At 38.3% G+C, this 17,732-nt stretch overlaps 1 protein-coding gene across 1 annotated transcript in view; it reads left to right on the top strand.

Moving 5' to 3' along the window:
• The window catches only part of niban2b (niban apoptosis regulator 2b), a 47,228-nt gene that overhangs the window by 12,467 nt on the left and 17,029 nt on the right, over nucleotides 1-17,732 (top strand). The window contains exons 2-5 of the mRNA XM_038294110.1: nucleotides 10,908-11,038; nucleotides 12,561-12,689; nucleotides 12,769-12,874; nucleotides 12,951-13,118. Coding sequence (XP_038150038.1) covers nucleotides 10,908-11,038; nucleotides 12,561-12,689; nucleotides 12,769-12,874; nucleotides 12,951-13,118 — 534 coding nt within the window. The remainder of the gene's footprint in view (nucleotides 1-10,907; nucleotides 11,039-12,560; nucleotides 12,690-12,768; nucleotides 12,875-12,950; nucleotides 13,119-17,732) is intronic.

Below are 17,732 nucleotides of genomic sequence, written 5' to 3'. Positions count from 1 at the left end.
GAGGTTTAGATGATGGAAGTCAGATAATCTGATGTCATTTTACCAGTAAGTGATGTCTGTTTATCCTGGTTTAGTTTTAATGTGACTCTGGATGACTCTAACCTACCGTGTCTCTGTTTTCAGTCACTGATAGGAAGTCAAAACCAAACATCTGCTGAATTTGGAGGAAAAAAAAATATTTGGACTAAATCTAGTAGAATAACGAGACTAGAGATTAGTGGATAGAATAATCTGGGGGTTGTCTCCTCCCTCCCTGTGACCTCATGTAGTCATCCTCTTCTAGTCATCATCATCCTGAGGGCTGTTTGACTGCATCAGGGAGGATAATATCGCAACTCCCAGCTGTTCATTTGAAATGTGTCAGCTGGATTCTGGCCCAGTAAGGACTCCTTCCTCACCTACAGCAGACTGGTACCCAGTATAGTGAGGAGCAATATGGTAAATTAAATATCTGCTTTCAGGGAAATGTTGGGACTGTATTTCTCTGTAGGATATCTGAGGCTGAACCCGTAACAAAAAAGTAAATCAAAAACAACAAAAAGCTCTTTCTTCCCCCACTGAGTCATTAAATGTGAATAGATGTTTTTTTTTTATGTTCCACAGCCAAAAAAACTGCAGAAGTTAAAAATCCTTAAGTGTGAGCTCCACTCAGTCCCACCTGAATGTGTTCATTTGTCCGTGTGTGACGGTATTTACCATAACACCTGGGATGAGCTAGAGCTGAGGCTGCAAGCAGAGGCTGGGTCATCTGGTCCTAAAGACTGGTTCATGAAAAGTGTCACAAAAACCTTGCAGGGATTTACGGAAGAGGATTAGGGCCACTGAAAAAAAAAAGTTTACTGATTTAAAATTTTATTTCAATTTAGTATTGGAAAAAAGTCTCAGAATTCTGACTTTTTTTCTCAGAATTCTGACTTTTTTTCTCAGAATTTTGGATTTTAATGTAGATGGGCAACATGAAGGAAGAGATGTGAGACCACTGACATAGATGTGAGTTGTTTGAGGTGGCCAGTGACACATTGGTGGAAAATGACAGAATTAGGCAACTTTTTACGTGCCCGCTGGGTCCCCTCATTAATAGAGGAGCAGAAGGTCATTAAAACAACAGAGCTAGTCTCTAAAACAGACATGGCTATGGCTTGATGCTAACATGTTTGTTAGTTGTCAGAATTCTGAGAATAAAAGTCAGAATTATGACTTTTATTCTCAGAATTCTGAGATAAAATTCAAAATTATGACTTTTTTCCCCCAATATTAAATTTAAATAAAATTTTAGAATCAGTAAACTTTTTTTTTTTTTTCAGTGGCCCTTATTCTCTTCCGTAGGGATTAGATCTGTGTAATAAGGGAAGAATAATCATAAGGAGGTATCTTAATATCAGCCTTTTATAACATTATTTTTGATAATTTTTGTCTACTTAAAAAAAATAAATAAATAAATAAATAAATAAAATAAAAAAAGGAAAAATGCCAGAAATGAAGTGGCAACCCAAACTTTGTTTATATTAGGGATTCAACCAAAGATTATTTAACAAATTAATTAATCTGTTGATAATGCTTTGGACTAGTTGATTTATAATTGCATAGTGAAAGGTCCCATAAATAAGACTTTCTGCTAAACTAACTTTTCTACTTGAGGTGTTTTGGATAGAGCATGTTGACAGATTGAAAGGTTTTTAATCTTAAATGCAAAATGTTTTTTTTTTTTTTGTTTTTTTTTTTTACAATTTAGGTAGAATTACTGCTTAAGGTTGCTCTGTCAACTAAAGACACATTTTAGAGTCTCTACACACCAGTTAACAATTAATTGATTACTAAATGAGTTGACAATTATTTCAATAAGCGATTAATCATGATTAATCCCATTCATTTTTTCAGCCCTTGTTTATATTTAACCTTTAGAAATGGGTCAGCCAGGGGCGAATTTAGGAAATTTACGGCCCTAGGCAAAGACAGGCAGGGTCCCTCTGAATTAAGAAGACGACACATTTAATATTATAAGCGTTCTGATAGTGAAAGGATTCAAAAACAGAATGTGCACAAATAAGGAATAGTTGTATTAACCACACATGTAAACAGAGTTTTATGGGGCCCTCAGGAACTTAAAAGAGTTTTAAGGTCAGCAGGTCAGCAGATGTAGGCAGAGCACAGGCTAAATCCTGTCCTCTGCCTACATCCCCCAGAATGCTGTGCGTTTCTGGATCAGCTTTCAGTAAAATTAAAGATAATTCTATAGGCCATATTTTCTATTCATAATGATCAGCTCATTTCCAGGAAGAGCTGAAGCTGCTGTGGTGTGATTTAAATGAGAGATCCTGATTAAAAAATAACACTAAGATTTTCTTACTTTATTATCTGAATCAATTTAATCCTATCTAGATGAAGTGACTGACTAATCAGCTTATTTTCCAAACATTATAACTTCTGTTGTAACTCTCTGCATTCAGAAGCAGAGAGTTAAGAGTCATAGATGGCTCTACTAATGAGCACAGCATGTTTCTTCTTAACATCAGCAGGATAAAAGTCCAAACATTCCCTTCTAACTCTACAAACCATCTTTGTTTGCTTTAACAGACCTAGCTTCCTTTCTGAGGGTTACTCTGCCTCACTTTACTTCCAGCACATCATGCAAACTATTTTGGCTTTACCTCAGATGTCTAAAACATCCGGTTAAATAATCAGGCTTGATTTTTTTATTTTTTTTTCTTCTTCTTTCCTATGAAGGGCCCAGCTTGGCTGCTCAGTTAACCCCACAGCTGTTAATGCTGCACAGAGACCCAAATAAAACGGCAGAAGAGTTAAACGGGTGTAAAACTATAGCTTTAGCCTCTGGTATAGCTCCCAAATTTCTGCTGAATCAACCGGTTAAACTTTAGAGCAGGCATCCCTAAACTCGGTCCTCAAGGGCCGCTGTCCTGCAGGTTTTAGAGGTTTCCCTGCTTTAGCACAGCTGATTATGATAATTGCAGTAGAGCAAAAGCCTGTTTTTTTTTTTTTTTCAAAGATATTTTTTTTTATTAGAATTTTCTGTTAGACATACAAAAACAAACATACACACACGCTGAAACATGAAAAATAAAGCAAAATAGACTAAAAACAAAAAAAAAACAAAACAGAGCAAGGTGCATTCCCTCCCCCCACCCCCCACCCAAAAAGAACACTAAACCCCAGGGCTCACTCTATCTACACACTCAAAAAACGAGGAAAAAATAGCTTTACATGTCACAGTATTTTATAAGATGTAGGAAGGGAAACCAAATATCCTTAAAGTCTTCAAGCTTTCCTTTTGTTATATATGTCAGCTTTTCCATTGCCAGGTTGTTGGTCAATAGTTTAATCCATTCATTTATCTTTGGTCTTTCTGTGTTCTTCCACTTCAGAGCAATCAAATGTTTAGCCTGCAAAAGGCAAAAACTCAAAAGCTTCCCTCTCTTCATAAGTCCTTTAAGTCCATCTGGAAAAATGTGCAATAAGCAAAGTTTACTGTCCATTGGAACATCCTGTTCGATCAAACGGGAGATGAACATGGTAACCTCCTTCCAGAAAGTTTGAATCTCTATACATTGCCACATACAATGGAAAAGAGTGCCCTTATTTATATTACATTTAACACAGATATCAGGAATATTTGAATTAAAATGGTGAAGTTTTACAGGAGTGATATACGTTCTAAATAACCATTTGTATTGTAATAGTCTAAACCTTGTGTTAATAGTTTGCGTTTGCGCCAATAGACATGAGTTATTCCATTCATCCTCAGGGATTTCAGTTTGCAGATCAGCTTTCCAAGCTTGTAAATATGCAAGACTATTTTCTTTTGAAGCCAAAAGTAAAATATTATAAAATTTGGAAAGTAGGCCTCTACTCTGATTATGGTGAAAGGCTATATTCTCTATGGTTGTGAGTGGAGGTTCAGACGTAGATTTCAGTGAGGCGAAGACAAAACTTCTAATCTGTAAATACTTAAAAAAATGCTTTTTGGGCAGACTATACTTATTTACCAGTTGTTCAAAAGTCATCAAAACTCCTTCACTATAAAGGTCCCCTATTTTATTTAAGCCTCTATTCATCCATATTTTAAACCCCCTGTCTGCTCTTCCTGGTTTGAAATTATTGTTTCCCCAAATAGGTGACAGATATGAGATTTTGGATACCTTATCTCAATCCTTATGGGAGTGGTGCCAAACTGATATGGTGTTTTTGAGAAAAGGATTTTTGGTGTTTTTTAATAAATATTTAAGTTCCGCTGAGTAAAAATAGGATGACAGAGGTAATGTTACAGAGTTGTTTTCTATTTGTACCCAACAAGGTATGTCACCGGTTGAAAAATAACAGGAAGCAGCACAGAGTTGCGCAGCACGATAGTACAATTTAATGTTTGGCACTCTAAGCCCACCTCGATCATAGGGCAGATATAGAAGAGAGAGTCGCAATCTGGAGCGCTTATTGTTCCATATAAATTTGTTAAAAGCTTTATTCATAGAAGAAAAGAAAGAAGCTGGAATGTGTAAAGGAATGGACTGGAAAAGGTATAAGAACTTTGGAAGAATGGACATTTTAATAATATTAATACGACCTATCATTGAGACTGGCATTTCGTTCCTTCTTTCTAGGGAATCTAATATTTTCTGCACTAAAGGATCATAATTTATAGAAACCATTTTCTCCAAATCTCTGTCAATCTTAATTCCTAGGTAAGTAAAGCCCTCTTCGGTACATGCAAATTGTGTTTGTATTGGAGGGTTATTTCTGTTCAGCATTAATAAGGAGCTTTTCTTTTGGTTAACTTTATATCCTGAGAATTCTCCAAATTCCTTCAGTAGTTTATCAACAGCTTGAACAGATTCTTCCAAATTAGCTAAATACAAAACAATGTCATCTGCAAAGAGAGACAACCGGTGCTCTACATCCCCAATTTGAATGCCAGTGATCTCGGGGGATTTACGTATTGCCATGGCAAGCGGTTCAATGGCAACAAGAAAAGAAGAGGGGACAATGGGCATCCCTGTCGTGTCGACCTATAGAGGTTTATACATCTTGACAATTGATTGTTTGTGGCAACTTTAGCCACTGGCTCAGTGTACAGTAACTGAATCCATTTTAAATATTTTCCTCCTAGGCCGAATCTCTTAAGGATATGAAAGAGGTAACTCCATTCAATCCTGTCAAAAGCTTTTTCAGCATCTAATGACAAAAAGGCATGGTCCATAGCAAACTGTTTTTCATACAATATATTAAGTAATCGGCGGGTATTATGACAGGCTTGGCGTCCAATTAAAAATCCATTTTGGTCATTTGAGATTAAATTGGGGATGTGTGTTTCAATCCTTCGAGCTTTGCACAAGATTTTTGTGTCACAGGACATTAAAGAAATGGGTCTATATGAGTCCATTTCTGTTGGGGGTTTACCTGGCTTCAACAAAAGAGAAATAGTTGCCAATCGTAAGGATGGGGGTAGGGTGCCTTTTTCATAAGATTCATTGAACGCTTCGAGTAGAGGGGGCAGTAATTTATCTGGGAATTTCTTGTAAAGTTCAATTGGTAGGCCATCGGGGCCGGGAGCTTTACCAGAATTCATGTGGCTTAGAGCCACTTTGAGTTCTTCAACACTTAATTTTTCATCCAAATCTTTCCTACTCTCTTCTGACAGGGTTGGAAATTGAAGTTGGTCTAGAAAATGCTTTTGTTTATTTGTATTATCTGGATATTGTGATGTATATAAATTTTCATAATATTTTGCAAATGCCTCATTTATACTTACTGGATCCACCAGATTCTCACCATTATTTAATTTGATTAAATTTATGGCCCGATTTTTCTGTAACTTTTTGAGCCTCCAAGCTAGGAGTTTTCCTGCCTTCTCACCCTGATCGTAATATGATTGTTTTAACCACAATAGATTTGTCGCTATTTTGCTGGTAGTGAGCTCGTTATATTCTGATTTTAATAAAAGAAGTCTCCTATATTTGTCAGTATCATTGCAATAATACATCTGTTCCTGCAAGTCTTTGATTTGTTTTTCAATGTTTTTTAGTTTATTTAGATGTATTCTTGATTTATGCCTAGTATAGCTCATTATTTCCCCCCTTATATAAGCTTTAAATGCTTCCCATTTTATTGATGCACTGGTTTGGTTTGTATTAAAATTAAAATACTCAGTTATTTTCCCTTCAAGAAATTCCTCAAACCCTTCAGACCTAAACCATTTAGCTTGAAATCGAAATGGGATTGAAGACCGACAATAATTTGGTAATTTTATTGATAGAATAACTGGAGCGTGGTCAGAGAGTAGAATAGCTTCATACCAACATTTTTGAACAGTAGATAATAGACCAGAAGAGACTAGAAAAAAGTCTATTCGCGAGTAAGTTTTAAAGGTGCTTGAAAAGCAAGAGTACTCTGTTTTATTTGGAAAAAGTTGTCTCCAAACCTCCACTAAATTCAGATCTTTCATATATTTCTTGATAGTTTTCCTAGCTTGTTGGTGGGACAAGACAGAAGTGTTTGAACGGTCTACTGCAGGATTTAAAACACAATTGAAATCTCCACCAATTATAAATGGACCGTTATAAGCTGCCATGGTTAAAAACAAATTTTGGTAAAAAGCAGGATCATCACCATTAGGGGCATATAGACACACAAAGTTGACCATTGTAGAGACTATAGTTCCACTAAGAATGATAAATCTCCCTGATGGGTCGAAGTATTTATTTTTTAGTTCAAATGGAATTGATTTTTGAATCAGTATTATGACTCCCCTGGCATGAGTTGTAAAACTAGAGGAGAATACCTGGCCAGGCCACCTAGCTCTAATTTTATTCACATCTTTTCCCGTCAAATGTGTCTCTTGCAAAAAGCATATTGTAGTTTTCATCTGTTTGATTCTGCCCATCACTTGTTTAAGCTTGACAATTTTGTTCAGACCTCTGACATTCCAACTAGATATATTAATTACAGGACAAACAGACATAAGTTGTGTAATTGGAGATGTAAACAGATGAAGTACATTGGTCCCTTCCTATTCTCTCATTCAAGTAGTGTAAAGTCCACAAAAAAACAGTGTCCAGAGAGAGCCCTATAACCCAAATCTCCACATATTTCCCCAAATGAAATGTGGCGGTAACCCCTTCTGAATATTGAACTTGGGTTATATGAAACGTTGCAGCCACCAAGTGGGTAACGTAAAAAACTGCACGCATAACGATGGTCATGTATGGCTTGGCTGGCATAAACAAAAAGTGCTCTGACCAAAATAACAGTAATTAAGGCAAGATTTGCTAACATTGCAAAGGAGTAATAGAAAAAATATTAACAGTGTTCATGCTTCCCTTTTTTAAGACAAAACGTTATTTTTAGGAACCATGCCAGAAAAAGAGTAGCGAATACATACTAAGTCTTGGAATTGTCCTCAGCCTGCGAGCCTATTCCGTCAATATACTTTTCGGCTTCTTCCACGGATTTGAAGATCCGGCGTTTGTCATTATGTGTGATGATCAAGTGGGCTGGGTACAGAATGCCATACCGAATTTTAAGGGAACGAAGCCGGATCTTCACTCCATCAAAGCCTTTGCAGCTTGCGAGTCTCGGCCGAGAGATCAGGGAAGAAGGTGACGCGGTGGTTCTCATAGCGCACCTCCTTCATTTTCCTGACGGCTTTCAGAGTTGCTTCCCGGTCCCGGTAGCTCAGAAACTTAATTAAAATAACCCTTGGAGCCACAGGACTGGAGGTAAGGGGCCCGATCCTATTGGCTCTCTCCACGCAGCGGGACAAAGTGAAGTCCTCACCTAGCGTCTCTCGGAGCCACTTCTCCAAGAACCCACACAGGTCCGATCCCTCGGATTTTTCGGGGAGCCCGACCAACCTCAGGTTACAGCGTCTGCTCCTGTCCTCTTGCTCCGCCACTTTGTCACAAAGCACCTCCACTGTCTTCTCCAATGATTTAACTCTGTTTTGAAGGGAAGCAACATCGTCCTCTGCTTGCGAGACCCGCGCCTCTGCTTCCCCAATTCTTTCAGTGAGCGATTGTATATCCCCTTTAATATCCTTAATTGCTTTCAGCATATCAGCAGAATGCTTATTCATATCCTCCTTCAACAAACTAATTGCTCCGAGAATATCACGGTTGGTTCGCGCATCCTGAGCCTGATCCAGGTGAAGCGGCGCTGCCACGTTAGCATTTGCCATAATAGCCGCATGTGCTACATTAGCCGCACTCACTTGTGGAGCCGTTTTAGTCGGTTGTTGGACCGGCTTGGCATTTTTCGGTGGCATAATCCCCAGCAAGCGTTTACCCGTTAGCAAAACAGGCGAAATTGTCAATATTGGTCTATCTTACGGATTAGTTTAAAGGATTCAGTAGCGAGCCATCCGCACATGCACCGTTCACTGAGACGCCATAACCGGAAGTCCCGAGCAAAAGCCTGTTAATACACTATCAATTAAAATCAGCTGTGCTGGAGCAGAGAAACATCTAAAACCTGCAGGACAGCGGCCCTCGAGGACCGAGTTTGGGGATGCCTGCTTTAGAGCTAAAGACAACTACAGATGCTGCTTAAGAGGAGCAGGAAAACTATCCAACTTTCCTTTTACTTCATTCAGTTTTTTTCACCTTTCCATGCGGATGCTGGTTACCATGACAGAAATAAGGATTTAATATCAAATCTACTTGAACTTTAAGTTCCCTCAGATTCAGATGTTAACGCTAACCCTGCTCCTCAAGCTGGTTTGGTTAATTTAGCCTGAGGCTAACTACTACGTGATTAGTTTTCTACACTTGACCACCGTGGATGTTCCTTCATGAAACCAGAACGGTGCCATTTTATGAGTGTCCGAACGTCTAGTGCAGAGGTCGCGGATTAGCGGACCAGGGTCCTGATCTTTACCCGAAGGACAATCTGTAATATTAGCTCATATTTTCATGTAAAGCACTTTGAATTTAACCTGACTCTGCCAGATGGATATTACTTCAACCTTCCGTTGAAATAATTTTTGGAAGGGGCGAAAATACTGGTTAGCTGATTGGCCTATGTTGGTGATAGACGGGCCAAATAAACCAATCAGATCAACGAAGCATATGACTTACTAACAGAGCAACGACGAAAACACAACCACAAGCCAGGCTACTCTTGCCGAAACCAGTCGGGAGAAGAGCAAAAACATCTTTTCCTCAGAGAAAAGCCTCCAGAGCAGTGTTTTGCTCTTCTTTCAGTGAAGAAATACTCTGTAATTCCGATAAAACTTGCTCGATAGCATCGCTAACGCTAGTTTCATCGGCTGAAGCCACCATGTTCTTTAGACCGAGCTGTCGCGCTTCTCGTTGCGTCACACCTCAACCCGCCTCAAAGCCAACGCTGATTGGACGTTCGTTTGGTGAACGGCTCCAAATTTTCTTTAACGGAGAGTCTCCAGACTGATTAGCGAGTGAAACCTTGAAAGCTCGCGAGATCAGGATGGTCTCACGAGGCTACTTTGAATTGTCCTTGTACTGAATTGTGCTTTACAAATAAACTTGACTTGCCTCGCATCTGCTTCCAGATGTTCATCCAGGTCACCATGAATAATGTAAAAAAATATATATATTATTTATTACTCAAAATTACTTTAAAATCACAGACATTCGCTGAAAACGACCCAGAAGCGTTTCCGGTGCCATTTTTGTTGTTTTGTACACATTCTCGCGGGATTTGAAAAAGTCGGGTGATTTTCCACCAGATGTCGTGATTTTTGTCCACCTAGTGGTAATTTTGATGTAGTTACCAAAAGGACAAACAAGCTAGAAAGCGCTATCATATGGCAGTCTTCTGTACAGTGATGCAGGTCATACATTAAAAAATTTTTATTCATTTTTTTTCTCTCAGACGTTGGAGAGGTGCATTTAAATGTTATAGAGCTAAACATGTTAAATTGGTGACCTGTTATGTTATTATTATTGTCTTGTTGCTGCATTTATTTTGTCAGGGAAAACTAATCCTGAGTCAGTTAAAAGTCAGGGAATTCTGAAATGATGTCAGACTGTGGAAACCCTGTATAAAATAACTATGTATAATTATTCTCTAGAAAAGTCCCATAATATTAATAGTATTATCTTGTATAAACATACCGTGACTCTAAAATAAGTTATTCATTTGTGATATTGACTTCTGTCTTGTGATTTATCTTAAGTTTTTAAGCTGTCAAGTTTTTTTTTTAGATTTTTAACATTACAATTTATATTTTTTCAAGCACACAACAGTTTAAAGCAAAGTTTAGTTTGAAAAGAATGTGCAGGAAGGATTGAAAAGCATGTTAACACGGTAATGTAGGCTTCAGTTCATTATCTGACGCATGCAGATACACACCAGGAACCTGGAAACTTAAAAAATACTGAATTACAAAAAACATTTAAAAAACAAACATGTTTCATTGATATATATACAAAAATTAATATTAGGAACTATATTTATCAAACATTATACTGGGCAAGTAACAATTGTTTCTGGGCAAATTAAATGTGAAAGTCACTTGCCCAAAAGGCAAGTGGTAAAAATCCTTAATGTCAACCCCTGGCTACATACTTTTATCTGTTTTTCTAAGAAATTTGATGCGTTTTACATTCTGTCTGATGTCATCATCAGACATCCTCAGAGCAGTCCAGTAAAATGTGATGACAACATAGTTGTGATTCCTGTTGAACTTTGAAGCATGATGCCAGAGGAGGCGTCCTGCTCCTGTCTGTCTATTTCATAAATTCCTGGTGTCCCTCTTGTCCTAAAGAACCGATGAGTTTCTATAAAATTCTGTTGGAGGTCTGTAGAGTGAAGCTCCGGTGTTGTTTGTACCGAGGCATTTAAACCTGATCTAAATCGTACACCTGGTTCTGTGGATTCTGGGAACTGTCTAAAGGCGCCATGCTGTGTGTGTGTTTCAGCTCGGACCGGGTTGGTGATGACAGAGTTTGGGCGTCTCTATGAACAGCAGTTTGCTGTAGCTCTCTTCAACAAGGTTCGCTTCGACATTGAGGGAGGAGGCGGTCCACAGCCGCAGCTACTGCAGCGTAAGGTAAGATTCACCCTCGTCATGATGCAGATATCCTCCTCTACCTCAGCTCTGATTCAGACTGTAGTGAGGATTACCAGTAGGTAGGGCTGGGTATTTTCGCCTGAATCGATTCGATTTTCATTCATACAGTTCTAAATCGATTAATTTCAATCCGATCTCTTTTGACGATAATGAAAGTGGTTCAACTGTGTTTCAAAATACTGTTTTTTCCTGTCACATTAAACACAAAGTGCAAACTTGTAAATCAGACAGTTTAAACATGAGATGTGACCTAAAGTGTCTCAAAGGTGCAAACTTGTTTGTGAAAAGTGAAAAAGTGAAGCCTCACTCGAGCAAGCAGACATGACACAGCAGACATGCATGAGCTGCAGTATTTTCACTGCACAAACCATATTTGCAGCGTTGTCTGTAACAACTACAGGGTGTTTGCTGGTCAGCCCCCATTTTTTTATGTCTTCAGTCAACCTATTGGCTATATTTGCAGCCGTCTGGCTTAAAGTCATCTTGAGTGCATCTTTCCTGCTTATTTGAATGTGAACGCGTCACTATAAAATGAATCGATCTCATTCCCTAGACATCGATTTTGCAAAAATGTAAAGTAATCGATTCAAAATCGATTAAATTGATTTTTTTACCCAGCCCTAATTTCTAGTAGATGAGTCTAGCATTAGTTATTCTGGCTTCTATTCTATTGCACCCAGAGCAAAGACGGTGTAAAGAAGGCAGCTTAGAGCAGAAGAACAGGAGTCTGTGAAGGAGTTCACTTCTAATGGTCAAACAGAGATGGGACAAAGCTTATGGTTTCTGGTTTAATGCAACAGAGGTAGAAGGTTTGACTAATGTTCAGGTTCCTTCTTTGTGAGTCGACTCCTGCTGCAGTCTGCACGCTCCTCTCCATGCAAATACTCTCCTGCTACCTGATCTAGCTCACACTTAACTCTTTCAAGTTTGGTCACAGCAGTCTTTAAACAGCCAACTCTGTAAACGCAGGCTGCAGGTGTTTATGTATAAAAATATATTTAAACATTTCTAATATTTTTTTTTTTTTTCCAAAGATGATTATTTTTTTTAATTAACATAAACATAACATGTTTAGATGTGCAACGCTGTCATTTTATGTAAAAAAGGAGCAAAAATGACTTGTAATTCTGAGGTTCTTTTATATCAGCGCCACCTGCTGGCAACTTTGTTCTATCAAAGGAGTTCCCTTCAGTTTGATTTAGATGGTTTGATAGATGCTACATCGCAGCTTCAGGTTATTAAATAAAACCCAGTCTGATAGTGAAGTTCTGGTCTAATGTCTCCGAACACCAGCAGGATGATGCAGCTTTATTTCAGCATCGAGGTAAAAACAAAAAAAAAAAGCAGTTAACAGTTGGTCCAGATCATACAGACTCTGGGATATATAAAGAGTTTTTGGATCTCTCCCTGTTGTCCAGATGATGAAAGCTTGTGAGGTTTGGTAGATTGGAGAAGATCCCAAACCATCTTTTCATTTTAAGTGCTTCCTTGTGTCTCTCAGATTCCTTTGGAGAACAAGTCCATCTTCTCTGGGTCGCTCTTCCAGTGCTTGGAGGAGAACAAGAAATGGAGGAGCCGCTTCCTCTTTGTCCCGGACACCTACAACATCAAGTACTATGACAACAAATCAGTAAGAGACGCACACGATGAAGATAAAGAAGGAGCCCTTATTGACATGCTAACACCTCCCGCCTCGTTTGACCCTTCAGGCTTATGACAAACACCTCCCCCCCAAAGGAACCATCAACTGTGCGGGCTACAAGGTGCTGACCAGCATGGAGCAGTACCTGGACCTGATCAGCAGCAGCCTGCCTGGTGAGTGCCGATGCAGCGGTGGAGCATCGCTCGTTTCCACAGCAACCGTTACTCTGAATCCTGCTTGTGTTTCCAGGTGTGAAAGCTAAGGTGGGCAGCGCCCCCTACCTGAAGTTTCCCTTCCAGTTCCCCCTGATCCTCTGGCATCCGTACGCCCGCCACCTCTACTTCTGCGTGGAGACGGAGAAGGAGCAGCAGAAGTGGCTCGCCGTCCTGCAGGACTGCGTTCGACACACAAACGACGGTAAGAAACCGATCCTGATTGGATCCAGAACCGGTCCCAAATTAGACACAATGGAGCTAAATAATCTAAAGATTAGTTCAGAACTGGTCCGTTCTGAACTAACCAGGAGTATCTCAGTGAGCGGCTTCTCTCCATCACTGGAAGACGCTGATCAGTATGGGGCTCCGTTTGTAGCTAAGCAGTCAATATTTAGTTTGCAAATTAAACACTTAGTTTGATAAATATTCAGCTCCAGACTAAATATATAGCTGTTGAATAAACATTTAGCTCTAAACTAAATATTTATTTTGCAATTAAATGTTTCGCTCCAAATATTTATTTAACAAACTAAATACTTAGCTGGCTTACTGCTGGCTAAATATTTAGTTTATTAAATTAATATTAATGTATTAATATTATAGAATATATTTATTTTCTAATAAATTTGGATTTAAATATTTAATTAACAAACTACATATTAAGTTTTGAGCTAAACATGTTTTTTTGTTTTTTTTTACAAACTACTTTTAATTTGCAAACATTAAGTTTGGATGTTGGATAAAATTTAGACCTAAACTAAATATTTAGTTTGTAATTAATAATTTAGCTACAAATGAAATATTTATTTAACAAACTAAATATTTAGTTTAGCTAGTTTGGAAAATTAAATGTAGTTTTTTTTTTCATTTAGTTTGTTAAATAAATATTAATATATTTATATTATAGAATATATTTATATTATGATATATTTGGAGCTAAATATTTAACAGACTACGGTATATTTAATTTGCAAACTAAATATTTAGCTAGTTTGGAAAGTAAATTTCGTTTTTTTTTTTTTTCGGTTAGTTTGTTAAATAATTATTAATATATTTATGTTATAGAATATACTTATAATATATTTGGAGCTAAATATTTAACAGACTATGGTATATTTAATTTGCAAACTAAATATTTAGCTAGTTTGGAAAGTAAATTTCGTTTTTTTTTTTGGTTAGTTGGTTAAATAATTATTATATTTACCGTATTTTCACGACTATAAGGCGCACTTAAACGTCTTTTTTTTTTCCTCAAAATGTGCGGTGCGCCCTTTGGTGCGGTGCGCCCTATGTGTGTTGTAACTGCGACTTTTGAGACCACCTCATTGAGGAGATGATGAAGGAGTGGCTGAATGTAAGGAGACCAGGTGTTTTTTTTTTCCACTCCTCACCATCGCTGTTAATATGTAACTCCATGCGTGCCCATCTCACAGCTGATGTGAAAAACATGGGGAAACAAATTAACCCTGTGCTCGCTGTTCAACCGCTCGACATCGGTGTGAACTGGACCCAGCAGGTGCAGCAGAAGCAGCGAGTTTACATGCAAAGTCAATGGTTGACGCGCGTATAGGTGCAGCAAAAGGTCCTGCAGCGCGTTTTGAGCAGCAGGCGCTGCATCGGGAGCGTTTAAGCATCTGACGCACCGCCAACGCGCTGCTGCTGCTCCAGATGGAAAAATTGAAGTTTTGCTGCTGGACGCGCCGCATCAACCAATCAGAGAAGCTGATCTGGGAGCTGACAGCGAGACAGACACAGCGTTCTGACACATGATATTAGCGCAAATGAAAAAGGCTGGATGGATGAGGAGATGATGAAAGCGTGGCTGAGGGAGGTGTATGTGAGGAGACCAGGTGTTTTTTTCCACGCATCACCATCGCAGTTAATCTGTGACTCCATGCGTGCCCATCTCACAGCTGATGAGAAAAACATGGTGAATCAAATGAACGCTGTGCTCGCCGTTATCCCGGGGGTCTGACAAAGGAACTTCAACCGCTCGACATCGGTGTGAAGCGGCCGTTCAAAGTAAGGCTGTGAGCGGCGTGGGAGCGATGGATGACCGACAGAGACCACAGTTTCAGGATAAGTGGAAGGCAGCGCCGGGCAAGTTACGCCACCGTTTGCGGATGGATTGTAGATGCTTGGACTAAAGTGTCTGCTGGCTCTGTTGTTCAAGCTTTCGCAAAAGCCGGCATTATTTCTGAGGAGCTGCGCTGCACGGAAAGTGACTGACAGCGAAGAAGGGGAAATTGGCATGTCTGATTTAGCGCAGCTGTTTAATTCAGAAACAGAGGATGATGACTTTGATGGGTTTGATTAATACTTTGTAATAAATACATGAATAAAGCACAATCATACTCAGTTTTGCTCCCGCTCTATTTTTCTACCTGAAAACTTAATTCAACAGCAGCCTCTGGGCGGGTCTCCTCCTCTTCACCGCGGCGGCTGGCAGGTGTTTTTTCATCTAAATAATCTAAATCTTGCAGCTATATTTGCTGTGATCAGTGGGAATAAAGTAGTTTTAATATGTTTTTAAGTGAGAAAGGCCACCTGAAAACTTCATAATTGCAGTCAGTTCATCCAGATTATCTATTTCTGTCGGAGGCGCTCAGACCCCCACATACCAGCGGTGCGCCGACAGGAGAAATCCCTTCATCAGCAGCAAGGGCGTAGGTTTGATTTGAACTTTGGTAGGGACACTATTGGTCGGGTGTCATTGGTGCTGCAATATGCATGCCCTTTTTTATGCTCGATGTGAGCATCAGTACTGATAAGACGAATTCATTGTTAAAAGAGAAAAGCATCATTTTGCTACATTAATAAAAATTTTATAAGCACTACACTCATTAGATGCTGTTTATCAATGTTTGAAGTATCACTGGCTCTGATGAATGTGGAATTAGGACTTTTTTCCACTTTGTAAATGGTTTCATTTGCATGACTAATAGAGAAAGTAAATACAGTATTTTCTTTTGAAGATATACAATTGTGCAGAGTTAAACCCCACTCTTATATTTTACCTACTATGCTCTCTCTGTATCCAACAAAATAATACATTCAATAAAATATTAACTTCACTATAAAAGTTGAACATCTGGGCTGTAGTTACTCTGTATAGCCCATTTTATGTATTTTATCTAGGGCTGAAAAAATGAATCGTATTAATTGATTATTTCAATAATCGTCAACTAATTTAGTGAGTGATTCATCATTAACTGGTGAATGGAGACTATAAAACATAATATAAATGTAAAATAAATGTCCCTTTCCCCTATAGAACAATCAACTTAGATCAGTAATTATACAAAAATTGTAAAAATACAATATATATATATATATATATATATATATATATATATATATATATATATATATATATGATTTAAAAAAAATTTTTGTCTGTCAATATTCTCCATCCAGAACTCCTCATGTGGAAATATTTTAGTATCACCTGGTTTATTTAGACATCACCTGAAGCACTGAAGGGCAGCTGCTTCACCTACAAGCTGCCCTGCATCACTATTACTGGATATCTGTGTTTCCTATAATCATATAATGTATAAGTGCATTTTTAATAGTAAAGGATTAAATGTAACACAACCTTTTATCGTTGTCCTATATTGCTTACTGTCTGACTGTTTAAATAGCTCCTTACTGTATGTCTATTTTCTTTTTTAGTGGAATCATCTACGAACACAACACTAAGAATGAGCCTAATTGTACCGTATTCAAATATAAAATAATTTTTAACAATTATAAAAGACAATATAACACTATCTTATCTGTAATTTAACATTATCCAAAATAAACAGCCAGATTCCAGCATTTTTACCAGACATTAATGTTTGTACTAATTTACTTATAGACTGTGTAGAAATCTATGTAAGATAAAATCAATGTTTATATTCTTCCTTTCTTTGTTCTTGTCTTTATCCTATTTCTAGAAGTATAAATAGTCAATAAAATAGAACTATTATTATGTGGAACCCTAATTATGCTTTTTAAATGAAAAACAGCAGATGTTTAGGCCCCATTTCTTGTTGTTGTACTCTATAAGAGAAATAACACCCGCTATAATTATAGCTGAACTTTCTCAAAGAGTCATAAAAAATGAAGCCAGTAATAGCAACTAAATATTGGTAAAAAGGAAACCCTCACATTTTCTTTTTTAGTTGGCTGTGGATAAGAATCAGAAATGTTGATGGCTTACAGCCTTTATTTGCCCATTTTGTGTCTTCAGAACTCCTGGCTGACTCAGAATATTTCGCTTTATAAAAGAAAAAAAAAGGTTTTTGTTTTTTAGTGTACATGATATTCATTTTTTTTAATTGGGACTAGTTTTGTAGCCTAATATTTATTGTAGTAACCGCAGCATTCTAGTGTGAATAAATTTTCAATTCTGTGCTCCAAGCACGCCAGGACTAGAAAACAGCCAATCAGAGAGAGAGGAGGCGGAACCTAAGGCAGAACAACCAATGAGAGTGGAGTTAAACAGCGCAGCACAGTTCCATGCGCTGCTGCGTGAAAGGGACAGGAGAGAGCAGGCAGAGGAGCAGCGAGAGGAAAAGAAGCCACTGCTGCAACAACTACTGCTGTAAATTATAAACATGTTGCTCACATCCAATTATTGGTCGGGACAATTAGGTCGGTTCAAAATTTTGGTAGGGACATGTCCCTATGGTCCCTATGCAAACCTACGCCCATGATCAGCAGCCTCTAGGCTGGGCAGCCTCCAGGTTCACCGCGGCTGCTGGCAGGTGTTTTTCATCTAAATTATTTTAGCTGCAGACACCAGGATACCGGTAATAAAAGCGAACAA

Source organism: Cyprinodon tularosa, unplaced genomic scaffold (genome assembly GCF_016077235.1).
Source record: "Cyprinodon tularosa strain WSP-4 unplaced genomic scaffold, ASM1607723v1 ctg334, whole genome shotgun sequence".
Taxonomy (NCBI): Eukaryota; Metazoa; Chordata; class Actinopteri; order Cyprinodontiformes; family Cyprinodontidae; genus Cyprinodon; species Cyprinodon tularosa.
This window is presented reverse-complemented; position numbering and strand designations above follow the sequence as displayed.